Source organism: Thamnophis elegans, chromosome 16 (assembly GCF_009769535.1).
Source record: "Thamnophis elegans isolate rThaEle1 chromosome 16, rThaEle1.pri, whole genome shotgun sequence".
NCBI classification, from domain to species: domain Eukaryota; kingdom Metazoa; phylum Chordata; class Lepidosauria; order Squamata; family Colubridae; genus Thamnophis; species Thamnophis elegans.
The window spans coordinates 36,505,357-36,529,068 of record NC_045556.1 but is presented as its reverse complement, the minus strand read 5'-3'; the positions used below and the strand labels follow the sequence as shown (position 1 = coordinate 36,529,068).

General features: G+C 47.1%; 1 protein-coding gene across 1 annotated transcript; it reads right to left on the bottom strand.

Moving 5' to 3' along the window:
• Nucleotides 1–3,229: 3,229 nt before the first annotated feature.
• Nucleotides 3,230–23,099, bottom strand: PHF19 (PHD finger protein 19). Its single transcript, XM_032232468.1, has 15 exons — nucleotides 22,682–23,099; nucleotides 17,851–18,039; nucleotides 16,692–16,773; nucleotides 16,253–16,348; nucleotides 14,813–14,913; nucleotides 13,738–13,886; nucleotides 12,509–12,604; nucleotides 11,223–11,291; nucleotides 9,416–9,536; nucleotides 8,481–8,548; nucleotides 7,820–7,975; nucleotides 7,628–7,703; nucleotides 6,779–6,864; nucleotides 5,836–5,931; nucleotides 3,230–3,942 (listed from the first exon to the last, which is right to left on the bottom strand). The coding sequence occupies exons 2-15, from the start codon at nucleotides 18,028–18,030 to the stop codon at nucleotides 3,591–3,593; spliced, it is 1,728 nt and encodes a 575-aa protein (XP_032088359.1). The 5' UTR covers nucleotides 18,031–18,039; nucleotides 22,682–23,099; the 3' UTR covers nucleotides 3,230–3,590.
• Nucleotides 23,100–23,712: the final 613 nt, after the last annotated feature.

Sequence of the window (23,712 nt, the reverse complement as noted above, 5' to 3'; positions counted from 1 at the left end):
ACGACTCTCTCCGGCGAGAACCCTTCAAAATATATTTTTTTTAATCGTCCTAATTAGAACGTTTTAGGCGGCCTCTGACATATGCTGGTAAATTTTTGAGGTTCTTCTCTTCCCTGCTTTGTCCTGTTACAACTTTACCCCAAATGAGGGGGCGCGTCATTCTTTCTGTATCTCTATGACTCCCAGCTGAGTTTTGAAAAGTCACTTTCTAAGCCAAAACTGGACTCAAAACAAAAGGAAAATCGGACACTTGATCCAATATCAGCCAAGAGTATCTAAAATATAAAATAAAAAGCAGTAAGAAGAGTACCTCTGAGCATGCATAAAGTGTTCTTTCCTCCCCTCCTGCCACCATTCTTGCTAACAAGTAAAGAGAATCAAAGAGGCAGAAGCATTTGAAGCTCAAAGATCTTTTCTCTCTCTTAACATTCTGCACAGAGTCTCTTGTAATTCGTGCAGCAAAATGTCATTGCCTTTCCGGAAATAATTTCCTTTCACAGACTTTCATGTTTCAAAGAACAGAATTTTTATGGAACTTTTTCCTAGAATCAGTCAGCCTTATTAGAAACTTGGGTGGGTGGGAAACCACAAGGAAATCCATCTCACACTATTAATGGATGCTTATTGTTTTGGATGGGTGGGGTGGATGGATGTAGATAGATGACAGAGAGAGAGACAGAAAGAGACAGAAACAGGCAGAGACACAGAAAGAGAGACAGAGAGAAACAGGCAGAGAGACAAAGAAAGAGACAGAGAAACAGACAGACACAGAGAGAGAAGAGAGAGAGAAACAGACAGACAGAGGCAGAAAGAAAGACAGAAAGAGAAACAGGCACAGAGAGAGAGAGAGAGAGAGAGAAGATAAATAGGATGGATAGATAGTGAGTGAGTGAGTGAGTGAGTGAGTAGCTGGGTAGGTAGATGTGTGTGTGTGAGAGAGAGAGAAAGCTACACACACACACACACACACACACACAAACATATTAGATGAGATAGACTCCTGCGAGTCCCTTGGACTGCAAGGCCATCCAACCAGTCAGTCCTGAAGGTCAACCCTGACTGATCTTTAGAAGGCCAGATCCTGGAGAGGAAACTCAAATCCTTTGGTCACCTAATGAGAAGGAAGGACTCCCTGGAGAAGAGCCTCATGCTGTGAAAGATGGAGGGCAGAAGAAGAAGGGGACGGCAGAGAAGGAGGTGGATGGATGGAGTCACCTAAGCAGTCGGCGTGAGCTTAAACGGACTCCAGAGGATGGTAGAGGACAGGAAGGCTTAAAACCTAAATTTATCGGCCTGCTCATTGCCCCAACTCAGGTGCTCCCTTCCCTTCTTTTAGAGCTTCCCCACGTTCCATCAAGCATTCAACTTCCAACCAGCTGCTTGTTAAAATATTCATGGGAACAAGGTCAGCCAATGAATAGGCACAACAACTAAGTCAGTCAATGGGAGCTTAGACAAATCTGAGTCTGAGTGCAGAGAATTGAAACAGAAACTTAAGCAGTCTGCTGCTCTGAGAAGTAAACTAGCACTTGCCTGCTGAAGTGAAACTAACTGCTTGTGTTTGCCTGTAACTCTCCTGCCTTGTGTTTCCTTGGAAGAACCACCTGTTGGTATTGTACATTTATCCATCTGTTATTATGTATGTAAAGAAGTTAATGAATCCAACTGTTATCTGTGTGTGCTTCTGTATTTGATTTTTCTGCAACAAACTCTGCTGTATACTCTCTCACGCAGTGCTAGCAATATGAAGATATATGCCAAATTAGCAATATTCTTTTTTTTAATAATTGTACCTCTGACACATTCATTGGAACGAGAACGAACAAACAAAAGGCCACTTATTAAAAAGAAAGCAGCAGCCTTGGTTCAGTGAAGGTGCATAGAAGCGTTTACAAGATCAGTCCAAAAACCAATGCAAAAATAATTATTATAATATTTTAAAATACAAATAAATCCTTCTGGGTGGGTGGGGGAAAGAATATATATTTTGAGAGGCCCTCTCTCGTCTGCAGGGGCCTCGAGTTAAACTGTGCAAACAGGAGCAGTTACACACCATTAGATTCAGAATTGCTCTGCAAATCATTTCCTTTGGGGATAATAGCATATATACGGAGAGAGAGGCACTCATAAATGGGGAAAAAAAGGGGGGGAATCTTGGCAAAGTAAACACAACAGCCAGTTTCTGTGCTTTTTCTAGGCTGGGAAGTGCCTCCTGTTGAGACGTTTGTCATAAACGGACCATCCTGGCTGAAGTTTTGACCGAATTTTCGGCTTTCATCCACGCCAGTCGAAGAATTTGCAACACACAAAGCTCACCCACCAGATGTTAACTTGCAATGAAGTGGAAGAGAATACAGATGTGTGCATCTTTAGTGCATTTGCTAATCTCCCCCCCCCCCATTCTGTCACATTAAAACTGCAACCCAGGTTAGGAAAGGATTGTGGGGGGGCTCACCCAGGGGCCTGGATGAATCCCTAAATCCCGCCCTTTGGCTTTATCCTTAGAGGCATTTTCTCCAACAGCCATCCTATCCGCCTGCTTTACAACTCTCTGCTCAAGGGTGAAATTCAGCAGGTTCTGACCAGTTCTGGAGAACCGGTTAGCGGAAATTTTGAGTAGTTCGGACAACCGGCAAATACCACCTCTGGCTGGCCCTGCCCCCATCTATTCTCAGCTAATGGGGAGGAAATGGAGATTTTGCAGTATCCTTCCCCTAGAGTGGGGGGAGAGAGGGGATTTTGCAGTATCCTTCCCCTGGAGTGGGGAGAAGGGATTTTGCAGTATCCTTCCCCAGGAGTGGAAAGGGGATGGAGATTTTGCAGTATCCTTCCCCTGGAGTGGGGAGAGAATGGAAAATTTGCAGTATCCTTCCCCTAGAGTGGGGGGAGAGAGGGGATTTTGCAGTATCCTTCCCCTGGAGTGGGGAGAGAATGGAAAATTTGCAGTATCCTTCCCCAGGAGTGGAAAGGGGATGGAGATTTTGCAGTATCCTTCCCCTGGAGTGGGGAGAGAATGGAAATTTTGCAGTACCCTTCCCCAGGAGTGGAAAGGGAATGGAGATTTTGCAGTATCCTTCCCCTGCTGTGGGGAGGGAGAGGGGATTTTGCAGTATCCTTCCTCTGCCACGCCCACCAAGCCACGCCCACAAAACCGGTGGTAAAAAAAAAAGAATTTCACCACTGATTCAACCCTCTCCAGGATCCTACGGACGTCTCTCTCTCCCTCTCCCTCTCTCTCTCTCTCTCTCTCTCTCTCTCTCTCTCTCTCTTTCTCTCTCTCTCTAAGTGCCACATTAGATGGAGCCAATCTTGTCCAAGGGATATAATTTCTATGGGGCTGCCCCAGGAATTCGCTGCCCCTTTTGTCCCAAACAGCCACACGGAGCTAAGGCTGAACAATCATTTATCACTAAGCCCCCGCTTCCACCTTTCCTAGCCCAGCCCAAAAGGTCTACAATAGAGACCGTTGGAAGTTTGGTCTTGAACAGATCACCCCCCCAAGGCAGTGCAGGGCAAACTGTTTTCCCTGGATTGCATTTCCCACCCTGTTCCTCTCTTTATGGCTTCACACGGCGGGCCCCCAACGCACATCAGTAGGGGGTGCTGCCCTCCCACTCCACGAGATACTCCACTTTCCCCTCTGGGCTGATCCTCCGAGCCAACACTTGGTATTTCTCTCCGCAAATGAAACGGCCAGTAGCACCAAAGTAGTTGCTGATGGACGACTGGAGGTGGGAGAGGGATAAATCGTCTTCGCTCAAGCTCTCCAAAGTCTGGCGGTCGATGGCGTTATCCGGGCGGTCCGGACTGCTGGCACGGTCGCTGCCATCCAAGGAGGAGCCGGGGACGAGCCTGCAGAGACGCTCGGAGGATTTCTGTCTGGCGTCGAGCGGCGCGTACATTTTAGCGGAGAGTTTGCGCTTCCGGCTCCCGACGTTTGTCCTGCCAAAAGATGGTAAGAAAAGGGGGGCTTTTTAGGGCTGCGGTGTAAGGCAAGGTTCCCCAAACCCTGGTCTTCAGCATGGCAGTGTTGTGGCTTGCTGGCCGCCGGCCCTCCAGCAAGCAAATCATGGGAGTTAGGGTCAGCATCAGGGCAATCTGAGAGTTCCAAGGGGGGAGAGGGCATGCAGTTGGTACGGAGAGAGGGGGGCGGAGCCTGGGCCATCCGTCAGCCCTCAGATGGAGAGTCGACAGCCCCCAGGTCTAAAGGTGGCTGATGTGGAAGAGATTAAGATTAAGATTTAGTTTATTTGTATGCCGCCCTTCTCCAGGAGGGACTCAGGGCAGCGAACAACTCAAAGGGGGAAAAAGGGAACATGAAACACAATACACGTGATTAAAATAAACAAGAATCATACAACCATACAAGTCAAGGGGGGAGGGGAACTCATCAACCCCAGGCTTGCCAGCACAGCCAGGTTTTGACGGCTTTCCGGAAGACCTGGAGAGAGGTGAGGGTCCGAATCTCCGCGGGGAGTTCGTTCCAAAGGGCCGGAGCTGCCACAGAGAAGGCCCTCCCCCGTGTAGTAGCCAGGTGGCATTGGCTGGTGGACGGAACCCGGAGGAGGCCGACCCTGTGCGATCTAACGGGTCTATGGGAGGTAATTGGCAGCAGGCGGTCTCTCAAGTACCCAGGTCCAATACCATGAAGGGCTTTATAAGTTACGACTAGCACTTTGAAGCGTATCCGGAGACCGGATAAGAGGAGGAACAGCTGTGCCCAGTGCCTGACACGTAGATGCACAGAAGGCAGAGGAGAGGAGAGCAGTGGAAAACTATGGGCCGGTCCTTGGGATGAAAGAGTCACTGCTGCTAGTGAAGCCCCACCCGAGCTCTGGAGATAAAAGGCAGGGGGTGCAGAGATAAATAGATGTGGCGGACAATTATTCATCTTCTTGCTGGACAGACTTGTTAGCCTGCGTTGAGAGGGACTTTTTGCCAGGGCTGCTGGCGCCCTTAATAAAGAAATAGGTGATTAAGTACAGAAGGTTTGTCGTGTTTGGGGAGCTGGGTCAGAACAGCCAGCAACTGGACTGCGCCAACAAGTGAAGCCCATCTGTGGATGCAGGCAGCATGCAAAACCTCGCCCCTTCCGGTCTGAGGAAAAACCGTTCTCCACCGAACGGGTCCCTGGTGCCCAACAGGTTGGGGGCCGCTGGCTGTTGTGACCCTTCAGCGACCAGCGGAGCTAGCAGCCGATTCGGACAGTGAGGAGGTTGGGGAGGAACCTGGGCCAGTCCTGGAGTCTGGGGAAGGCTCTGCTGAGGGCTCTGCGTCGGAGGCAGAGAGGGGGCCAGGGCCATCTGACAGTTATCAGCTGCCTTCGGAGTCAGACATCAGTGAGGCAGAAGAACAGGAGGAGCCTGTTCCCAGTGTGCACATGCGCAGAGTTGCCAGACGAAGGGAAGAGCTAAAGAACAGGGGTCGACTTGGGAGTAAGGCCACAGGTGGAGGATGAATGGCCCCTCCCAGAGGGAATAAAAGAGGAGTGAAAGGGGAGTGGAGTTTGCAGGAGACCATTAGTTCACTTAATTGGTTCGTGACTCTCCGAGGCTCCTTTCCAAGTTCTGCAGATCTCGGCCTGGCAGCTCTCCAAGCCAGAGAAGGTCTGTGACCGTAAATCCTCCCTTGAAAGACTTTGCTGGATGTGAATGAGCAGAATTCACAGCCAATTAATAAAAGGGGTTTTTGTCAGGACAAGGAGTTGGCTTCATGCTCTTGGGAAGTGTGACTTGCTTAAATTCGTCCCAACTGCGATGGCGAGGACTAGCTGGGATACAACTTGCAAACGCCTGTTGAAAAGAGAAGCCTGTTCAGTGTATAAAAAAGGGTCACCTCGATTCGAAGGAAAAACCCGTGGAGGCCGAGCCCGATGTGCTGGCTGCGTCAGTGGAGTCTACATCGGAGAAGAACCCGTGGCTCGAACTTGCACTAGAAAAAAGGGAGAAAGAACAGTAAAGAAATATCTGCAGGAAAACAACCAAGTTCAGAGAGAACCAAGGACCCCACAGTCCAGACAGGAAAATTGTTGTCCTCCTCCTCCTCCTCCACTTCCACTTCCCAAAGCCCACTCCTTTCTAGCACTGATGGTGTTCCCTAGCTGGGTAAGGAAACATCTTTATGAAAACAATCAGAGAGCACCAAGGACCCCACAGCACTGCTCTTTACCTCCTCTTTCTTCTCCTTCTTTTTCCTCCTCCTCCTCCTCCTCCTCCTCCTCCTCCTCCTCCTCCTCCCAAAGCCCACCCCTTTCTAGCATTGATGATGTTACCTAGTTAAGTAATGAAACATCTGCAAGGAAAACAATCTCAGAGAGCACCAAGGACACTCAGTCCAGATAGAATTGTTGTTATCCTCTTCCTCCTCCTCCTCAGAAACCCTACCCCCTTCTGGCACTGATGATATTACCTATTTGGGTAATAAGATGTCTTCAAGAAAACAAACAACCTCAGAGAGCACCAAGGACCCCAAAGTCCTCCTCCTTTTCGCCATCTTTTCCTCCTCTTTTCTTCTTCTCCTTCTTCTTCTTCTCCTTCTTCTATTTGCAACATTTTATTTCTTCTTCTTCTTCTTCTTCTTCCTCCCTCTCCTCCTCTTTCCAAACCCCACCCCCTTCTAGCACTACGAATGTTACCTAGTTGGGTAATGAGACGTCTTCAAGAAAACAAACAAGATCCAGAAGGACCAAGGACCCCCTCACACACAATTCTTTTTACCTACAAGGCCAGGAATCTGGCCTTATAGCACTAAGGCCCAGGTGCAGTCTGCAGGTGGTTACCTTTTGAGACTCTGGATTTCATCCAGCGAGAAATCAAAGATGCAGGCCAGGTGATGGTTGGTGCTCCAGGCAGAGGCAAAATCGCTCTGTGGCAGGAAGGAAAACGAAAGAAGGAGAGGGAGGGAGGGAGGGAGAGAGAAACACAAAGACAGACAAAGAGAGAGAGAAAGAAGAGAGACAGAGAGAGACAGAGAGAAAGAAGAGAGAGACAGAGAGAAGAGAGACACACAGAGAGAAGAGAGACACGGAGAGAGAAGAAAGACACAGAGAGACACACACAGAGAGAGAAACAGGCAGAGAGGGAGACAGAGAAAGAGAGAGAAGAGAGACAGAGGAGAGACAGAGAGAAGAGAGACAGAGCGAAAGACAGACAGACACAGAGAGAGACAGAGAAAGAGAGAGAAGAGAGACATAGAGAGAAGAGAGACACAGAGACAGAGAGAAGAGAGACAGAGAGAAAGACAGACAGGCACAGAGAGAGACAGAGAAAGAGAGAGAAGAGAGACAGAGAGAAGAGACACAGAGAGAAAGACAGACAGGCACAGAGAGAGTCAGAGAAAGAGAGAGAAGAGAGACAGAGAAGAGAGAGACAGAGAGAGACAGAGAAAGAGAGAGAAGAGAGACAGAGAGAAGAGAGACAGAGAGAAAGACAGACAGACACAGAGAGAGATAGAGAAAGAGAAAGGAGAGAGAGAGAGAGAGAGAAAGAGACAGACAGAGGGAGGGGGAGAGAGAGAGGAGAGAGAGAGAGAGAATAATTTGCAAGAAATCCCACCAATCCTCTCCCAGCCCCACAAAGAATTTGCAGGCAATTCCCAACTGCAGAGCCCGTTGTGTTAGCAAACTGACACTTGGGATAGCATCTTCCAAGAGAAATTTGGGGCTTTTCCTTCTCCGTTCCTGCTGGGATTGGTGTGGGATCAAACTAGAGAGGAGGGAAGGGGTGGAAAAGACAAAAAAAAAGAAGACAAGGAATCAGACTGGTGGCCCGAAGACCAAAAGGGAGAACTCAAAAGCTCAGGCTCTGCTGATTCCACAGACCTGCTTTTGTGGGAGGATTTGACTTTCCCCCTCTTCTTCGTCTCGCTCCGCCCCGCAAACTTATCCGGGAGAATCTTGCTGGGAGGATTCGGAGGAACTCGTGCCCGCAGGCGGAAAATGCACTTCTTTTTCTTGATTTCCTTCCCGCACAGAAACCTGAAAAGCCACCGAGATAATCCAGCATCTTGGCTCAATGAGAAAAGAAACATCCTCAAGACAACCACCAAGGACCCTTCATTCCTCCACCTTCTCTTCTCCACAAACCCTACTAGATGATGTCATCTAGTAAGGTAATGAAATGTCTGCAAGGAAATCATCAAGCTCAGAGAGCACCAAGGAGCCCACAGTCCTCCTCCTCCTCCTTCTCTCACACCCCACTCCCTTCTAGCACTGATGATGTCACCTAGTAAGTTAATGAAATGTCTGCAAGGAAATCATCAAGCTCAGAGAACACCAAGGAGCCCACAGTCCTCCTCCTTCTCCTCCTTCTCTAGCACTGATGATGTCACCTAGTAAGGTAATGAAACATCTGCAAAAAACCCCCACTGACTTCAGAGAGCACCAAGGGCCCCATAACTCAACCCTGAGCTACCCATATCCTTTTCCGGCGAGTCAGCTGGATCTTTACACCTCTGGGGAGAATAGATTCTTTTACACTCACCTGCTTTTGTAACTGTTCAGTGCATCTAGAAGGAGAGGACCTCGTTCTGCCACAGGGGTTGCAGTCAACTGGGGGAGAGATTTTAAAGGCAAAATTAGCCCCAAATTAGCTTTTTGTGCCAACCTAAGAATAACTAAGCCAACGCTGTGTCCAATCCCAGCATCCACCATCCTTCTCTAATCTTCTGTCGAATTTCGCGGATCTATTCTTGCTTGTCCCAGCTTGGGATCTTGCTTTGGGGTTTGGGGAAATGTCAGAGTGCGCACAGCTTCACTACGTGAGACAACCCAGGAGCAATAACAGCAAACAGAGTTTTGTAAGAAACAGTGGCTTTTATCTACAAAAGTATATATACATACACATACTATAGGGAGAGGTCAAACAAGCAGCAATTACAGCAGGGAAGAACACACAAAGAGAGAGGGAGAGGGAGAGGGAGGGAGAGGGAGGGAGGGAGGGAGGGAGGGAGGGAGGGAGAGAGAGAGAGAGAGAGAGAGAGAGAGAGAGAGAGAGAGAGAGAGAGAGAGAGAGAGAGATGCCCTAACAGGGCCTCTTTTTATTATACAGGCTCTTAAAAGGATAACAGCCAAAAGCTTTGCTGACTTATTCCCATCATTACATCAGTGCATCATTGTAGCACCTGGTCAGCTCTTAAATCACTACCCTGACAGGGAAGGAGGAAAAACGTGGAGAATTTATCTTTGCACTTCAAGTTTGCAGATTTGATACCAAGCGGAGCCTGGAGAATCCACCCTTTGCCGTACGCCTCCATTCCTGCCCTGCGTCCATGCACGGGGAGCGTCTAAATAACTTCCCATCAGCCACGGCAGCTGATAGAACCCATTTTATACAAGGACAGCTCTGGAGGGAGTTAGCGTGCGGTTCCGTGGGAAGCAAATGATTAAAGAGGCGGATTTGAGACGGGCCCCGCACACCTTTCCAAGCTGAAAATGGTCCCAGCGGTGATTGACGAAGGCCAAGATTTCCTCAAAGTCAAAATATTTCTTCTTGCGTTGCACGTCCAGGTTGTAGATGGCCAGGTGCACAATGTCGACCCTGTGTGTGTGTGTGTGTGTTCAAGAAACAAAGGGAGACAATGAACTTCCAGTTGAAGGAAATGATTGCAGGAAGGAGGTGACAGTGTTTATTAGCATAAGGTGAAGGAAGAGGGAGAGTATTTCCTGATGGCCAATTCTTCAATTAGTTTTATAGACTTCCATAAAAATCTCCTCCTCCTCCTTCAATTTCTCGTCTTCTTCTTCCTTCTCCTGCTGCCATCTCATCCCTCCTCCTCCTCTATCTCTCGCCCCTCCTCCTTCTATTTCTCTTCTTCCTCCTCTCATCCCTCCTCCTTCTCCTCCTATTTCTCTTCCCCCTTCTCGTCCTCCCAGTTCTCTTCCTCTTCCTCCTCCTATATCCCTCATCCCTCCTCCTTCTCCTCTCCTCAAATTTCTTCCTCCTCCCATCTCTCCTCTCTCTTTCACCTTCTCTCCTATTTCTATTTTTCCTCCTCTTTCTCCTTCTTCCATATCTCTCATCCCTCCTCCTCCTCCTCTCCTCAAATTTCTCTTCTTCCACCTTCTTCCTCCTCCCACATCTCTCATACCTCCACCTTCTCCTCCTCTCCCCCCATTTCTTTTCCTCCTCCTCCTCTTCCTGCTCCTATCTCTCCTCTCTCATCCACCTTCTCTCCTATTTCTCTTCCTTCTTTTTTGCAGATTTTGCAGTATCCTTCCCCTGGAGTGTGGAGGGAATGGAGATTTTGCAGTATCCTTCCCCTGGAGTGTGGAGGGAATGGAGATTTTGCAGTATCCTTCCCCTGGAGTGTGGAGGGAATGTGGATTTCTCTTCCTTCTTCTCCCATATCTCTCATCCCTCCTCCTTTTCCACCTCCTCCCAATAATAAACATTAAAAAACCAAGCGATTCATAACGATCTGTACAGTAAAAAAACCTATGAACATCACATGGAAAACTAGGTTCCTAATATCATCTGATCATTCTACCTCCTCAACTCTTGGTTGTTCAAATTTAAGGCCCGCATGAAGCCATGCAAAATCCAAACATTTCCTTCCCCCGGCGTGCATAAGTTTCAAAACGATGCTAAAAACAACAAGGACATCACCCCATCCCTAACTTTGTGGCTGAGGTTCTTTTAATACAGAAGCAGGAATCTGGAAACCAACTTTGAAAACTCAAACAGTGCCAGGATTAGAATGGAAGAAGCTCTCTAGGGTATTACATGCTTTGCTAATTTCCCCCTCTCCCCCCCCCCCCCGCACAAGGGCTAAGTGGTGCCTGGTGCAATAAGAAAAAGGTAAAGGTTACACCACCACCCCCGCCACACATATGTGCTAGTCGTTCCCAGCTCCAGGGGGCGGTGCTCATCTCTGTTTCAAAGCCAAAGAGCCAGCGCTGTCCGAAGACGTCTCCGTGGTCATGTGGCTGGCATGACCCAATGCCAAAGGTGCAGGGAATGCTTTCACCTTCCCACCAAAGGTGGTTCCTATTTTTCTACTTGCATTTTTATGTGCTTTCGAACTGCTAGGTTGGCAGAAGCTGGGACAAGTCACGGGAGCTCACTCCGTTATGCGGCGCTGGGGATTCGAACCGCCGAACTGTCGGCCTTTCTAATCGACAAACTCAGCGTCTTAGCCACTGAGCCACCACGTTCCTATGAGATAAGATACATGAATTCTTTTTATTTGGCTGGGGGGGGGGGGGGGGAGGAAGCAGATCTTACCATCTCAAAGGTAAACGTTTGATATACTCCGGTCCCTGATTGCAAACTGTGCAGTAGAAAATATAAAATCTAGAAGATGTGGGAGAGAAGAAGAGAGAACAGGTTGTAGTTATTGATTTTTAGATGGATGCAAGAACTGTATATCAGTGTTGTCGCCCGCCAGTGGCCAGTGGAGCTGGTGGCAGACTCAGACAGTGAACAGGTTGGGGAGGAACCAGGGCCAGTCCTGGAGTCTGGGGAAGGCTCTGAGGAGAGCTCTGTGTTGTAGGCAAAGAGGGGGTCAGGGCCGTCCGACAGTTATCAGCTGCCTTCAGAGTTGGAGATCAGTGGGGCAGAAGAACAGCTGGAGCCTGTTCCCAGTGTGGGCATGCACGGAGCTGCCAGGAGAAGGGAACAGTTAAGGACCAAGGGCCGACTCAGGAGTAAAGGCACAGATAGATGGTGAATGGCCCCTCCCAGAGGGAATAAAGAGGAGCGAAAGGGGGTGTTACAACAGGCGCTAGGGATGGTAAACAAAGCAACTCAAACTGTATATTATAATCTTTTAAATGGAATAATAAAAGTATAAGAATGGCAAAGAAAAAGAATAACTATGTGAATGTATACCTATAATTGTATATAAGAGAATAAATGACAGTAAGAATATAAAGCACAATATAGGTAAACAATATTTGGTTATAAATAGCTAAGTATAAATAAATATAGAATTGTAGATAAAAATGGATAACGAATAAGGAGACCATGAATGTAAGATAGAAAGGTATAAAAGGGAAAACACTAACTGCAAAGAAACCGATACGGAACTGCTGTATGATATACGATGGAACTTCTTGTTCCTGTGTTGTTTTAAGTCATGTGTTTGTTTTTGTTGATGTGTTTATGTGTTTAAAATTTAAAAAAATTTTAAAAAAAGAAAGGGGAGGGGAGTTTGCAGGAGACAATTAGTTCGGTTCATTAGAGCGAAGATCTGCTCCTGACTTCGTGCCAAGTATTGTCTGCTACAGAGTGGCGTTTGGAAGATATCGGCCTGGCAGCTCTCCAAGCCTGATAAAGTTGCGTAGTTTTTGAAATCTCATGAAAGACTATTGGCCGGGACTTTGCTGGAGAGGAATTCCCTTTAAACTAAATGAATAATAAAAGAGGTTTTATCGGGACGAGGAGTCGGCTTCACAATCTTAGGAAGCCAACGTCAGAACAATCAGTCCTCCCGCCCCAGCTGCTGCCTTCGCTGGGGATGGACTACAAAACTCTTCCTCCTCAGCCAGCAGGACTCCGGCCACACCTACCGATCTCCGAAGAGCATGGGGTGGTTCAGGCACTGCATGCAAGCTTCGTGGAACCACTGTCGGCACTGAAGACACTGCAACATCTTCAGGTACCACCTGAGAAGGAACGGGAAGACATGCTTTAGCGGTATCGTCCCCTGACCCAGCAACCGCTTTGGACTGCGGCCATTCGCGGTTGCGAGGGTGAATGAGGAAAAAGGAAGGCTGCGGCCAACCGTCACATTCGCGGCGTTCAATTGCAAAAGCGTGGTGACGTAGCAATGGCTTCGCCGAACGACCAAATGGCTGCCCCCCCCAATTTGGGCTGCTAAATGGGGACTGCCTATATCTTTATTTTCTCGGCTGTTGCAAGGATGCTGCAGTGGGGGGGGGGGGGGAAATCTAAAATAGAACCGAGCTTCAAACTGAAGCTGAAAAAGCAGTTTGCTATTGCTATTCTGTTCTATTCCTATTCCATATTCCATATTCTATTCCTATTCCTATTCCATATTCTATTCTATCATAGTCCATATTCCATATTGTATTGTATTCTATTCCTATTCCATATTCTATTCTATCCTATTCCATATTCTATTCTATTCCTATTCCATATTCTATTCTATCATATTCCATATTCCATATTCTATTCTATTTTATTCTATTCTCCCCTATTCCATATTCTATGGAGAGTTTGCAGTATCCTTCCCCAGGAGTGGGGAGGGAATGGAGATTTTACAGTAGCATTTCCCCTGGTGTGAGGAGGGAATGTGGATTTTGCAGTATCCTTCCCCTGGAGTGGGGAGGGAATGGGGATTTTGCAATATCCTTTCCCTGGAGTAGGGAGGGAATGTGGATTTTGCAGTATCCTTCCCCTGGAGTGGGGAGGGAATGGGGATTTTGCAATATCCTTCCCCTGGAGTGGGGAGGAAATGGGGATTTTGCAATATCCTTTCCCTGGAGTAGGGAGGGAATGTGGATTTTGCAGTATCCTTCCCCTGGAGTGGGGAGGGAATAGGGATTTTGCAATATCCTTCCCCTGGAGTGGGGAGGGAATGGGGATTTTGCAGTATCCTTTCCCTGGAGTAGGGAGGGAATGGGGATTTTGCAGTATCCTTTCCCTGCCATGCACACCAAGCCATGCCACGCTCACCAAGCCACACCCACAGAACTGGTAGTAAAAAAAAATTGAACCCCACCACTGTCCCTCACCCTCTTGAACCCTTAAATGATTCCCCCAATGTAGAACATACTCTCCGGGGCCTCCACAGTAGCAGTAACACTGCTGGTGATTGGTTCTGTGAAGGGAATCCCATTCCAGCTGATCCGGATTATAGCACAGGACCTTTTTGACGGTCTGCAGAGTCCGGGCGATAGCACCTTTCCGCAAGGCTCCCCCTTTCTGAAAAAGCAACGACAACATTGACTACACATCCTCAAGCAATCATTCCTCTTCTTTTATCAAAGCGCAAAAGTCAAAGGGCAAGAGTCTTTTTTTGTTTTTAATTGCCGTATTTTTCGGAGTATGAGACTCACCGGAGTATAAGACGCACCTTAGTGCTTTATCTTCGCTTTTTTAAAAAAAATTAAATTTTTATTTTTATATAAACAATCCATTTTCCATTAAACAGTGTGCTATCTGGGTACAAATATTTTGTGTCAACAGTTAAAATTTAGAATCAAATTCATTATTCAATCTCTTCCTAGCTTAATTTCCAATACCTAAAATGTCTGATACTATAACAATCTTCATCATGATTTATTTAACTTATTAATTATATCAACTGTTAATACATTTTTTTATACGTTACACAACTTCTTTTACTATTAATTCTTAGGTCTATTCTCTAACCACCAGCAAAAAGATTCCCCAATTGTATAATAATCCATTCTTTCTCTTGGATAGCCAGTGTCAATCTATTCATTTCTGCACATTCTAATATTTTCCTAGTTTTTATGTTCTCTGGAACAGCAAAATGTCTAAAAAAACAAAAAAAAAAACAATTCAAAAGAGTGTGAATTCTAAAACTTCTTCTTGGAAAACTAAACGGAATTCTTGGAAGACAGAAATTCCTTTGCAACCAGGAATTGGAATCAGCATTTAGAATTTGCAATTTTGGGGGACAAGTTAAATCTTAAGAAGATTTTGTTTGAAGCTCAGGATTCCATTCAAAGCATCCAACGGGAAAAATCCTTGGATGGAACCTCTAAAAATCTATGTTTTGCGTAGCTCCGAGGATCCGCCTCCTCTGTTTTACTGGGGTTCAAAACTCCTTGGATTTTCTTTGCAGGAAGAGCAACGGAGAAAACCTCTTGTATGCCACTCACCCGTACGGCTAGCACAAAGATACATTTCCGACAAAACCAGGGTGTCATCGAAGACTCTTCAAGGCTCCCCACCAGTGGAATGTGGCACTGTTGGTGGTACCCTGAGAAGGAGGAGGGGGGAAACGGAAGGTTTTAAATCGATACGGAAGCTTAAATGCAGGAGCATCCACAACGTTATCAATAATCCTGTCCCAGGTCCATACAAGTCAGTGATGATGTTAGCTAGTTTGGGCATGAAACGTCTGCAAGAAAACCACCAGGGAATATTAAGGACCCCCACCCCACCCTGCACACAGCTCAGCCTTTCTTCCTCTTTCTCCTCCCTTCTGCAAACCCACTGCCTTCTAGCACTGATGATATTCCCTAGCTGGGTCGTGAAATGTCTACAAAGAAAACCACCATGCGCAGAGAGCACCAAGGATCCCACAGTCCTCCTGTTCCACTCCACAAACCCCACTCCCTTCTAGCTCTGATGGTGTTGCAAGAAAGCCACCAGAGAGCTTCAAGTATCCCGCAATCTTCCTCCCACTCCTCCTCTCTGCAAACCCCACTCCCTTCCAGCACTGATAAAGCTCCTTAGCTGGGTCACGAAATGTCTGCAAGAAAACCACCAAGCTCAGAGAGCACCAAGGACCCCACAGCCCTCCTCCTACTGCACTCCCCAAACCCCAGTCTCTTCTAGCACTGATAAAGCTCCTTAGCTGGGTCACGAAATGTCTGCAAGAAAACCACCAAGCTCAGAGTGGCCCCTCCCAGAGGGAATAAAGAGGAGCGAAAGGGGAGTGGAGTTTGCAGGAGACAATCAGTTCGCTTAATTGGTTCGTGACTCTCCGAGACTCCTGGCCAAGTTCTGCAGAGATCAGCCTGGCAGCTTTATCAGGTCTGTAATTGTGAAATCTCTTGAAAGACTGTCGGCTGGGACTTTGCTGGAGAGGAATTCCCTCTAGCAATAGCAATTATCAGTTAAACTTATATACCGCTTCATAGGGCTTTCAGCCCTCTCTAAGCGGTTTACAGAGTCAGCATATCGCCCCCACAGTCTGGGTCCTCATTTCACCCACCTCAGAAGGATGGAAGGCTGAGTCAACCTTGAGCCGGTGAGATTTGAACCGCCGAACTGCAGCTAGCAGTCAGCTGAAGTGGCCTGCAGTACTGCACTCTAACCACTGCGCCACCTCGGCTCGGCTCTAACCTAAATAAAAGGGCTAAGGAGTCGGCTTCATGCTCCTGGGAAGCCTGGGTCAGAAGAGACATTCTTAATGAATTTGTCAGAGAGGCATTTTGAACTCAAGGTAGGGAATGGCTTCAATTTCAAAGCTTTTTTGACTGACACCCAAGAGGATTACATCCGCTCCTTGTCCACCGCGAGGAAACAATTGTATGGATAGATCCAGGCCCACCCAAAACCAGGACAGAGGAAGGTCTGGAGAATGTGCTCACCAACTCCACACTTCCCACAGATCAAGATCTCATTCAGGGGCTCCGATGTCTTCTCCAGGCAAATGTTACATTCGGGCTGTTCAGTGGGGACACCAGCTAGAAAGCAGGGAGAGAGGGGGGGGGGGGAAAGAGATCCAGTAAGACCAATCTAGATTTAGAACTGTAACCCTCCACACTCCAAAAAAAAGCTAATATCATCCTGGGTTGTTATAAACAGAGGGATAGAATCTGGGGTGGGATTCAGCCGCTTCAGACTGGTTCGGGCGAACCGGATGCTAATTTTACATCTGGTTCACCGAACCGGTAGTTGCATGGAGTGGCTCACCCCCAACTCTACCCTGCAAGATTCTAGTCCTCATTCATCTCATCCCCCATCCGCATCAACATCTGAAAATGTCGAGAATTCCCCCAGGGCAAGAGGCCGGGAATGTTCACGCACCATGCTGGATGTCCTTCCAAAGCACCCAATATTTGGAATTATCTTCAAAGGTCACCAGGCAACTCTGCTTAGCGTCACTCACCTATAAATGCAGGGGGGGGGGAAACATACACAGACCTCAGATTGCAAAGGTGGTCCTGGATTACTCCAACTTTGCAACTTTGGGGTCTGTTCACATCTCGGGCTACGCCCTAACCCAACTCCCTAAAACCTTGGAGCCTCCACCCCACATGGGCTAACTTAACATGCTCTGTGAACTCAAAAGTTTTTAATTACCGTATTTTTCAGAGTATAAGATGCACTTCCCCCCCCCTAAAAGAGGATGAAAATTTGGCTGCGTCTTATACACTAAATGTGGCCCCGCCCACCCGTCGGCCCCCACCTGTCGGCCTCTGCCTCCCAGCAATTTGCCTCCTTGCAGAAAACAGCAAACAGCCTGTTTCAGTTTCAGCTTCGGCACAGCCTGATTAGCACAAACAAACAGCTGATTGTCAGTTGGATCCTCCTCCCAACCATCAGCTGTTTCAGGATGCAGGGATTGCCACTGCCTATTGCCACCTCCGCACCCCTCATTTTTGGCCTTCACGTCCCATTTTTTGCCTGTGTGCGCCCCGTTTTCAACCTCCAGACAACCAATTCCAATCCCCGCTATGGAGGCTGAAAATGGGGCGCACGGAGGCGGCAATAAGCTATGGCAATCCCTGCAGCCTGAAACAGCTGATGTCGGGAGGCTGATCCAACCGACAATCAGTTGCTTGTGCTAATCCGGCTCTGCTGAAACTGAAACAGGCTGTTTGCTGTTTGCTGCAAGGAGGCAAAGGGAGCTTTTTTTTTCTTGTGCTAATCAACCTGTGCTGAAATGAAAATTGAAACTGAAACAGACTGTCTGTTGTTTGCAGCAAGGAGGCAAATTGCTGGGAGGCAGAGGCAGATTTTTTTTTCTTGTTTTCCTCCCCCAAAACTAGGTGCGTCTTATACTTCAGAGCGTCTTATACTCTGAACAATACGGTTTCCCTTTTGTTCCTTCACCAGTATCCAGCGATTGTCATTTGTAGCAGAAAAAGGAGATACAAGAATAAATACAGTTTAAAAAAGAAAAGAATAAGCTTGTGGGAAGGCATGAAGATAAGAAAGGGAAAAGGAGAAAAATGTTATTTACTCTCTTAATCTTCCCAAGATAATAAAGTCCATCTTTCCAATGGCATAAGACATACTGTCCTTCGGGTAATTTCGCCATCCGCTCTCGCCGACTGTCCTGAGTTCTGGCGACCCAATCCGCCATTGATTGCTGCAGGTGTCCGAGGGCTGCGTAAGTGCGCCCAGGGTCAGGAGTCCCCATGCTCCTGGGCTACAAAGAGAAGAGAAAAGAAATATTATTTCTAAAAACGCATAGCTACGATTAACTCAAGGCTGCCAAACAAAAAAAAAAAGGCATTAAGAGTTGTTAACCTAATTTTGCGAAGTTCCTTCTCCGGTAACATTGTACTGCAAACTAGGGCATACAAAGCCTTTGCCAGACCAATCCTCGAATACAGCTTGTCTGCCTGGAATCCACACTGTATATCGGGCATTAATACTACCGCGCGAGTCCAGAGATATTTCACGAGAAGAGTCCTCCACTCCTCTGCTCACAATGGAATCCCTTATGCCACTAGGCTTGAAATTTTGGGCTTGAACAACCTGGAACTACGTCGCCTTTGGTCTGACCTAAGCGTGGTACACAAAATTGTCTAGTACAACATCCTACCTGTCAATGACTACTTCAGCTTCAATCGCAATAATACTCGGGCAAACAATCGATACAAATTCAAGGTAAACTGCTCCAAACTCAATTGCAGAAAATATGACTTCAGCAACAAGTCATTCCTATTCCTTATTCTATTCCTATTCTATCCCATCCCTTCCTATCCTATCCTATTTCTTTCCTATTCCTTATTCTATTCCTATTCCTTATTCTATTCCTATTCTATCCCATCCCTTCCTATGCTATCCTATCCTATTTCTTTCCTATTCCTTATTCTATTCCTATTCCTTATTCTAGTCCTCATTCTATTTCTATTCCATTCCACTCTATTCCTTATTCTTTTTCTATTCCTTATTCTTTTTCTATTCCTTATTCTTTTTCTATTCCTTATTCTAGTCCTATTCCTATTCTTCCTATTCCTATTCCTTATTCTATTTCTATTCCATTTCACTCCACTCTATTGTATTCTATTCCTTTGCTATTCCTTATTCTTTTTCTATTCCTTATTCTATTCTACCTGGTCGGGAATGGAAACACCTGGCAGCTGGAGCCACATCTGGCTGGATTTCAACCCGTAACGCCCGTTACTCAATGTGCTTTTACTCCAAAGAGCAAGAAAGGGGGATGTTGAGTAAGTGAGTAGCAGGGCCTCCTTTGCCAAGGTCTATTTTTGGCTTCTCATTCTTGGCAGCTTCCGATCCATGTAAAGATTGTGGCATTCCAATGTCTGCGCAACCAGCTGTGTTACGGGAAACATCATAGGTCACTTCCTAAGCTGTTATTGCACAATTCAGGGAAGCTCATTCTCTGGTGATCAAAATGACCAGGGAGCTACACGTTCTAAGTCCAGGAGGATCTGCATTTAGCCCAAACTTTCTATCGATCTAATCTATCTAATCTATCTAATCTATCTAATCTATCTAATCTATCTATCTATCTATCTATCTATCTATCTATCTATCTATCTATCATCTATCTTATCTATCTATCCATCCATTTAAACTATCTATCTATACTCTATCTATCTATCTATCTATCTATCTATCTATCTATCTATCTATTTTTCTATCTATGTCATATCTATCATATCTATCAATCTCTATCCTATCAATCTATCCATCCATCCATCTAAACTAACCATCTATCTATCTTATCTATCTAAACTATCTATCAATATCATATAATATCTATTTTTCTATCTTTCTATCGATCTATCTATCAATCTATCCATTTATGTAAACTATCTATCTATCTTTCTATCGATCTATTGATCCTATCTATCTATCTATCTATCTATCTATCTATCTATCTATCCATCCATCCATCTATCCAATCTATCTATCTATCCTATCGATCTAAAATCTATCTATCTATCTATCTATTTATCTATCTATCTCATATCTATCATATCTATCGATCTCTATCCTATCTATCAATCTATCCATCCATCTATCTAAACTAACTATCTTATCTATCCTATCTATCTATCTATCTATCTATCTATCTAAACTATCAATCTATCAATAGCATATCTATCAATCTGTAGCCTCTTTCTTTCTGTCTATTTATCTATTATCTAGCTATCTATATCTATCTATCTCTATCATAATATCACATCATATCAAATCTATCTTTCTATCTTGCATTTATCAACCAATTTATCCATTTAGTCTATTAAAATAGATGGATTCCTGCCTTAAACTGAGACACTTTTACTTAGAGAATAAAATTAGTCATTTTTTTCCCATTCTGGGGCCTCCTAGCAGGTTTGGACTTTACTTCCCAGAATCCTTAGCTAAGCATTCCAAATTTCAAAAAGTGCCTTTGGTTTTCCAAGAATGAGGTCTGGAATTCATCCGTTGTTGCTTTTCAGAAAACCCACGATTATGCAAATGCAACACTGAGAAAGAATATTGTTTTAAAAAGCAGTTGTCTGCTCCGAATGTTTTTGTTTTTCCCTAGAAGTGTTTGGCAAAGAATGTTGCATTGGGGGCAATAGTATAGAAGGTACAGGTGGTTTGCTCTTGATTTTTTTCCCTTCATCTCTCCCTCCCTATCTCCTAATTGTCTGTCTGTCTGTCTGTCTATCTATCTACAGTATCATTCTACAGTGTGTCTGTCTGTCTGTCTGTCTGTCTGTCTGTCTGTCTATCTATCTATCATCTACCTACCTACCTACCTACCCACCCACCTACCTATGTATCATATCTATCTATCTATCTATCTATCTATCTATCTATCTATCTATCTATCTATCTATCCATCCATCCATCCATCCATCCATCCATCTATCCACCCACCCACCCACCCACCTATCTATCTATATCTATCTAAACTATCGAGCTATCAATATCATACCTACCAATCTATAGCCTCTCTCTCCCCTCCTCCCCTCCTCCCTCCCTCCCTCTCTCTCTCTCTCTCTGCTAGGTTGGGTCTCCAACGTCAAACTTTTCCGGGGTGGGGGTGGGGGTTGCGGGTGGGGAAGAGAGAGAACCAAGAGAGAAAGGATGCCGTCGATATAAAGTTACCCACCCAGGCAAGAACGCGATCGAGGAAGGAAGTTGCGGCTCGAGCCACTCGGGGTTACTAAGAGTTCCCTCCTTCGTTTCAGTTACCAGCAGGGGGAAAGACCGTTCTCCCTGCTGCATTTGCAAAAAAAGAGAGGGAGGGAGGGGTGCCCACCCTCGCCCCAATCCCCTCCCCACCGTACAGAGACCTTCGGACTGTGCCGCTGCTTTCGTTTTGGGTGCTTTTCCTACCCACCTTTGCTGGACGGGACCCCCGGCTGCCCCCCTAGGGAGGTCGCGCCGGCTTGTTCCCCAGGAGCCACACCGAGAAGGGAGGGTGATGCACACACTCACAAACCCTCTGGTTCTCCCACGGCCGGTTCTTCTCGCCCAGCCGGTGCAAGGCTGAAGCTGGCGCGCTTAGGAGTGCTGTGGGAACGGGCGGCGGGCAGCGCTGGGTTGGGCCAAGCGGAGGGAGAGGGGAGGAGTTCTGGGTAGGGTTAGGGGGTCCTAGGGCAGCCCCCCTCCCAAAGTGTTCAGGTCAGTTCCAATCCAGTTGGCAGCCCCGGCCTTTAGGTGCCCCGTTGCCCAAAGGAAAGGCTCTAGATTCGTTTTGTTGCTCCAGTTTCTCTCTCTCTCCTTCTCTTTCTCTCGTTTTCTCATTCTCTCCCTCTCCCCCCTTCCTCTCCATTTCTCTCATTCTCTTTCTCTCTCCCTCCTTCTTTCAATCTTCTCCTGTTCTTATGAAGACCCAAAAACTGTACCCAGATGACACACTGTTAAGATTAATGATGTAAGAGAGGTGATGGGAAAATAAAATGTAAAAACTTTAAAAAAAATCTTCCCCCTTTCTTTCGTTTTCTCATTCTGTCTTTCTTAATTGCTCACCCTCTTAATCTCTCATTCTCTCTCTCTCCATTCCTCTCTCATTCTCTCTCTCTCTCTCTCTTAATTGTCTCCCTCTCAATCCCTTTCTTTCATTTTCTCATTCTGTCTTTCTTAATTGCTCACCCTCTTAATCTCTCATTCTCTCTCTCTCCATTCCTCTCTCATTCTCTCTTTCTCTCTCTTTCTCTTAATTGTCTCCCTCTCAATCCCTTTCTTTTTCTCATTCTTTCTTCATCGCTCTCCGTTACTCTCTCGTTCTCTCTCCCCCCTACCTTCTTCTTCATTTCTCTCTCATTCTCTCTCTCCCCTCTCTTTCTCTCAATCTGTCTCTCTCATTTTCTCATTTTCTCTCGTTCTTTCCCTCTTAATCTCTCATTCTCTCCCTCCCTCCCTCCCTCTCCATTTCTCTCTCATTTTGTTTCCCTCTCCCCCTCTTTCTCTCAATCTCTCATTCCCTCTCCCCCATCTCTCTCTCCCCTCTCTCTTTCCCTCCCTCACCCTCTCCCCCCTCCCTCTCTCTCCTGCCTCCTCTGTCTGTCTGTCTCTCACACACACACACATGCACACACACGCACACTCACTCTCTCTCTCTCTCTCTCACACACACACACACACACATGCACACACACGCACACTCACTCTCTCTCTCTCTCTCTCTCACACACACACACACACACACACACACACACACACACACGGAAACGTTCTGCAAACGCAAAGCTCTGCCATCCCCCACTCCACAAGGACCCTGGCATCAACCCGGCTGGCGCGCCCTGCAACAGCAAAAAGTTTGGGCTTGCCAACTCGGGGCGCCCCCTCCTCCCTGCGCCACCCCTGCGCCCCCTTACCTAGTTGCGGACCCGGACGAGGGTCTGTTCGCGGGGAGGGAGGAAGGAAGGCTGCTACCAGATCGGCGGCTCCCAGCCCGGCTCCATGGCCAGGGAGAGGAGGAAATGTCCCTTAAACTTAGAAGCGGAGGCGCTCTTGGTTCTCCTCTGCGCCCCGAGCGGGGTATCCCGAGGGCATCTCCCCGTTCAGAAGACCCTCCCTGCGCCCCGGGGCGCCCGAGGTTGTCTGCAGGCAACCTGGAAGCGACGGAGCGCCATCTTTACCCCTCCTCCTTTCTCTCTTCTCTCTCTCTCTCTTTCTAACGCTACTTTCTCTCTCTCTCTCTCTTTTCCCGCGAATTATTTCGGTTGGGGCTCCTGCAAATTAGCGCGGCGGGTTTGCATCGCGCCGCCTCCGGCTCCTCCTTCTCAGTTTGCATCCGAGCCCTTGCCCCCCCCCCCCCACTCCCTCCCTCTTCCCCACTCCTCCCCGGCCCAGCTTCTTTCGGGGACCGGGCTTTCCCGCGCGCGGAAGCGGGGTGGAGCCTCCCTAGCCAGGGGCAGTATACCTCGGAGTCACACAAAACACGCCCATGCAAGCGTCCCACTGGCTGGGGAATGAGAGACCGCGAACGGTTCAGCCTCGTTGGTTTTTGAAGATCTGCTGGCAATGGGATTCCCTTATGCCACCACCAGGCTTGATATGTTGGGCTCGGACAAACTCGGACTACGCCGAGTTAAGGTCTGCGGATCCAGTTCTGCAGAGGAAGGATTGAGCCTGTCCTCTGCACCTCCATAACCGTCTGGTTTGGCTCTGCAACCCAACAAGACAGACACGGACTTCAGAGGAGAATCAGAACTGCAGAAGAAACAATGGCTACCAACCTGCCTTCCATGGAGGACCTGTAACACTGCAGGAGTCAAAAAGAGGGCTGTGAAAATATCTGCAGACCCCTCGCATCCTGGACATCAATTGTACTAACCTATTCAGCAACCAACCCCTGGCTGGAAGGGACCTTAGAGGTCTTCTAGTCCAGCCCCATGCTGAAGCA

What these genes read in the sequence shown, in the direction of transcription:
- PHF19 (XM_032232468.1), bottom strand. Translation starts at nt 18,030, where the DNA reads ATGGGGACTCCTGACCCTGGGCGCACTTACGCAGCCCTCGGACACCTG. An exon ending in ACCATTTTCAGCTTGGAAAG is followed by an intron (nt 8,549 to 9,415) that starts GTGTGCGGGGCC and finishes TCTCTCCCCCAG; the next exon opens with TTGACTGCAACCCCTGTGGC. An exon ending in GAAATCCAGAGTCTCAAAAG is followed by an intron (nt 5,932 to 6,778) that starts GTAACCACCTGC and finishes CCTTTTTTCTAG; the next exon opens with TGCAAGTTCGAGCCACGGGT.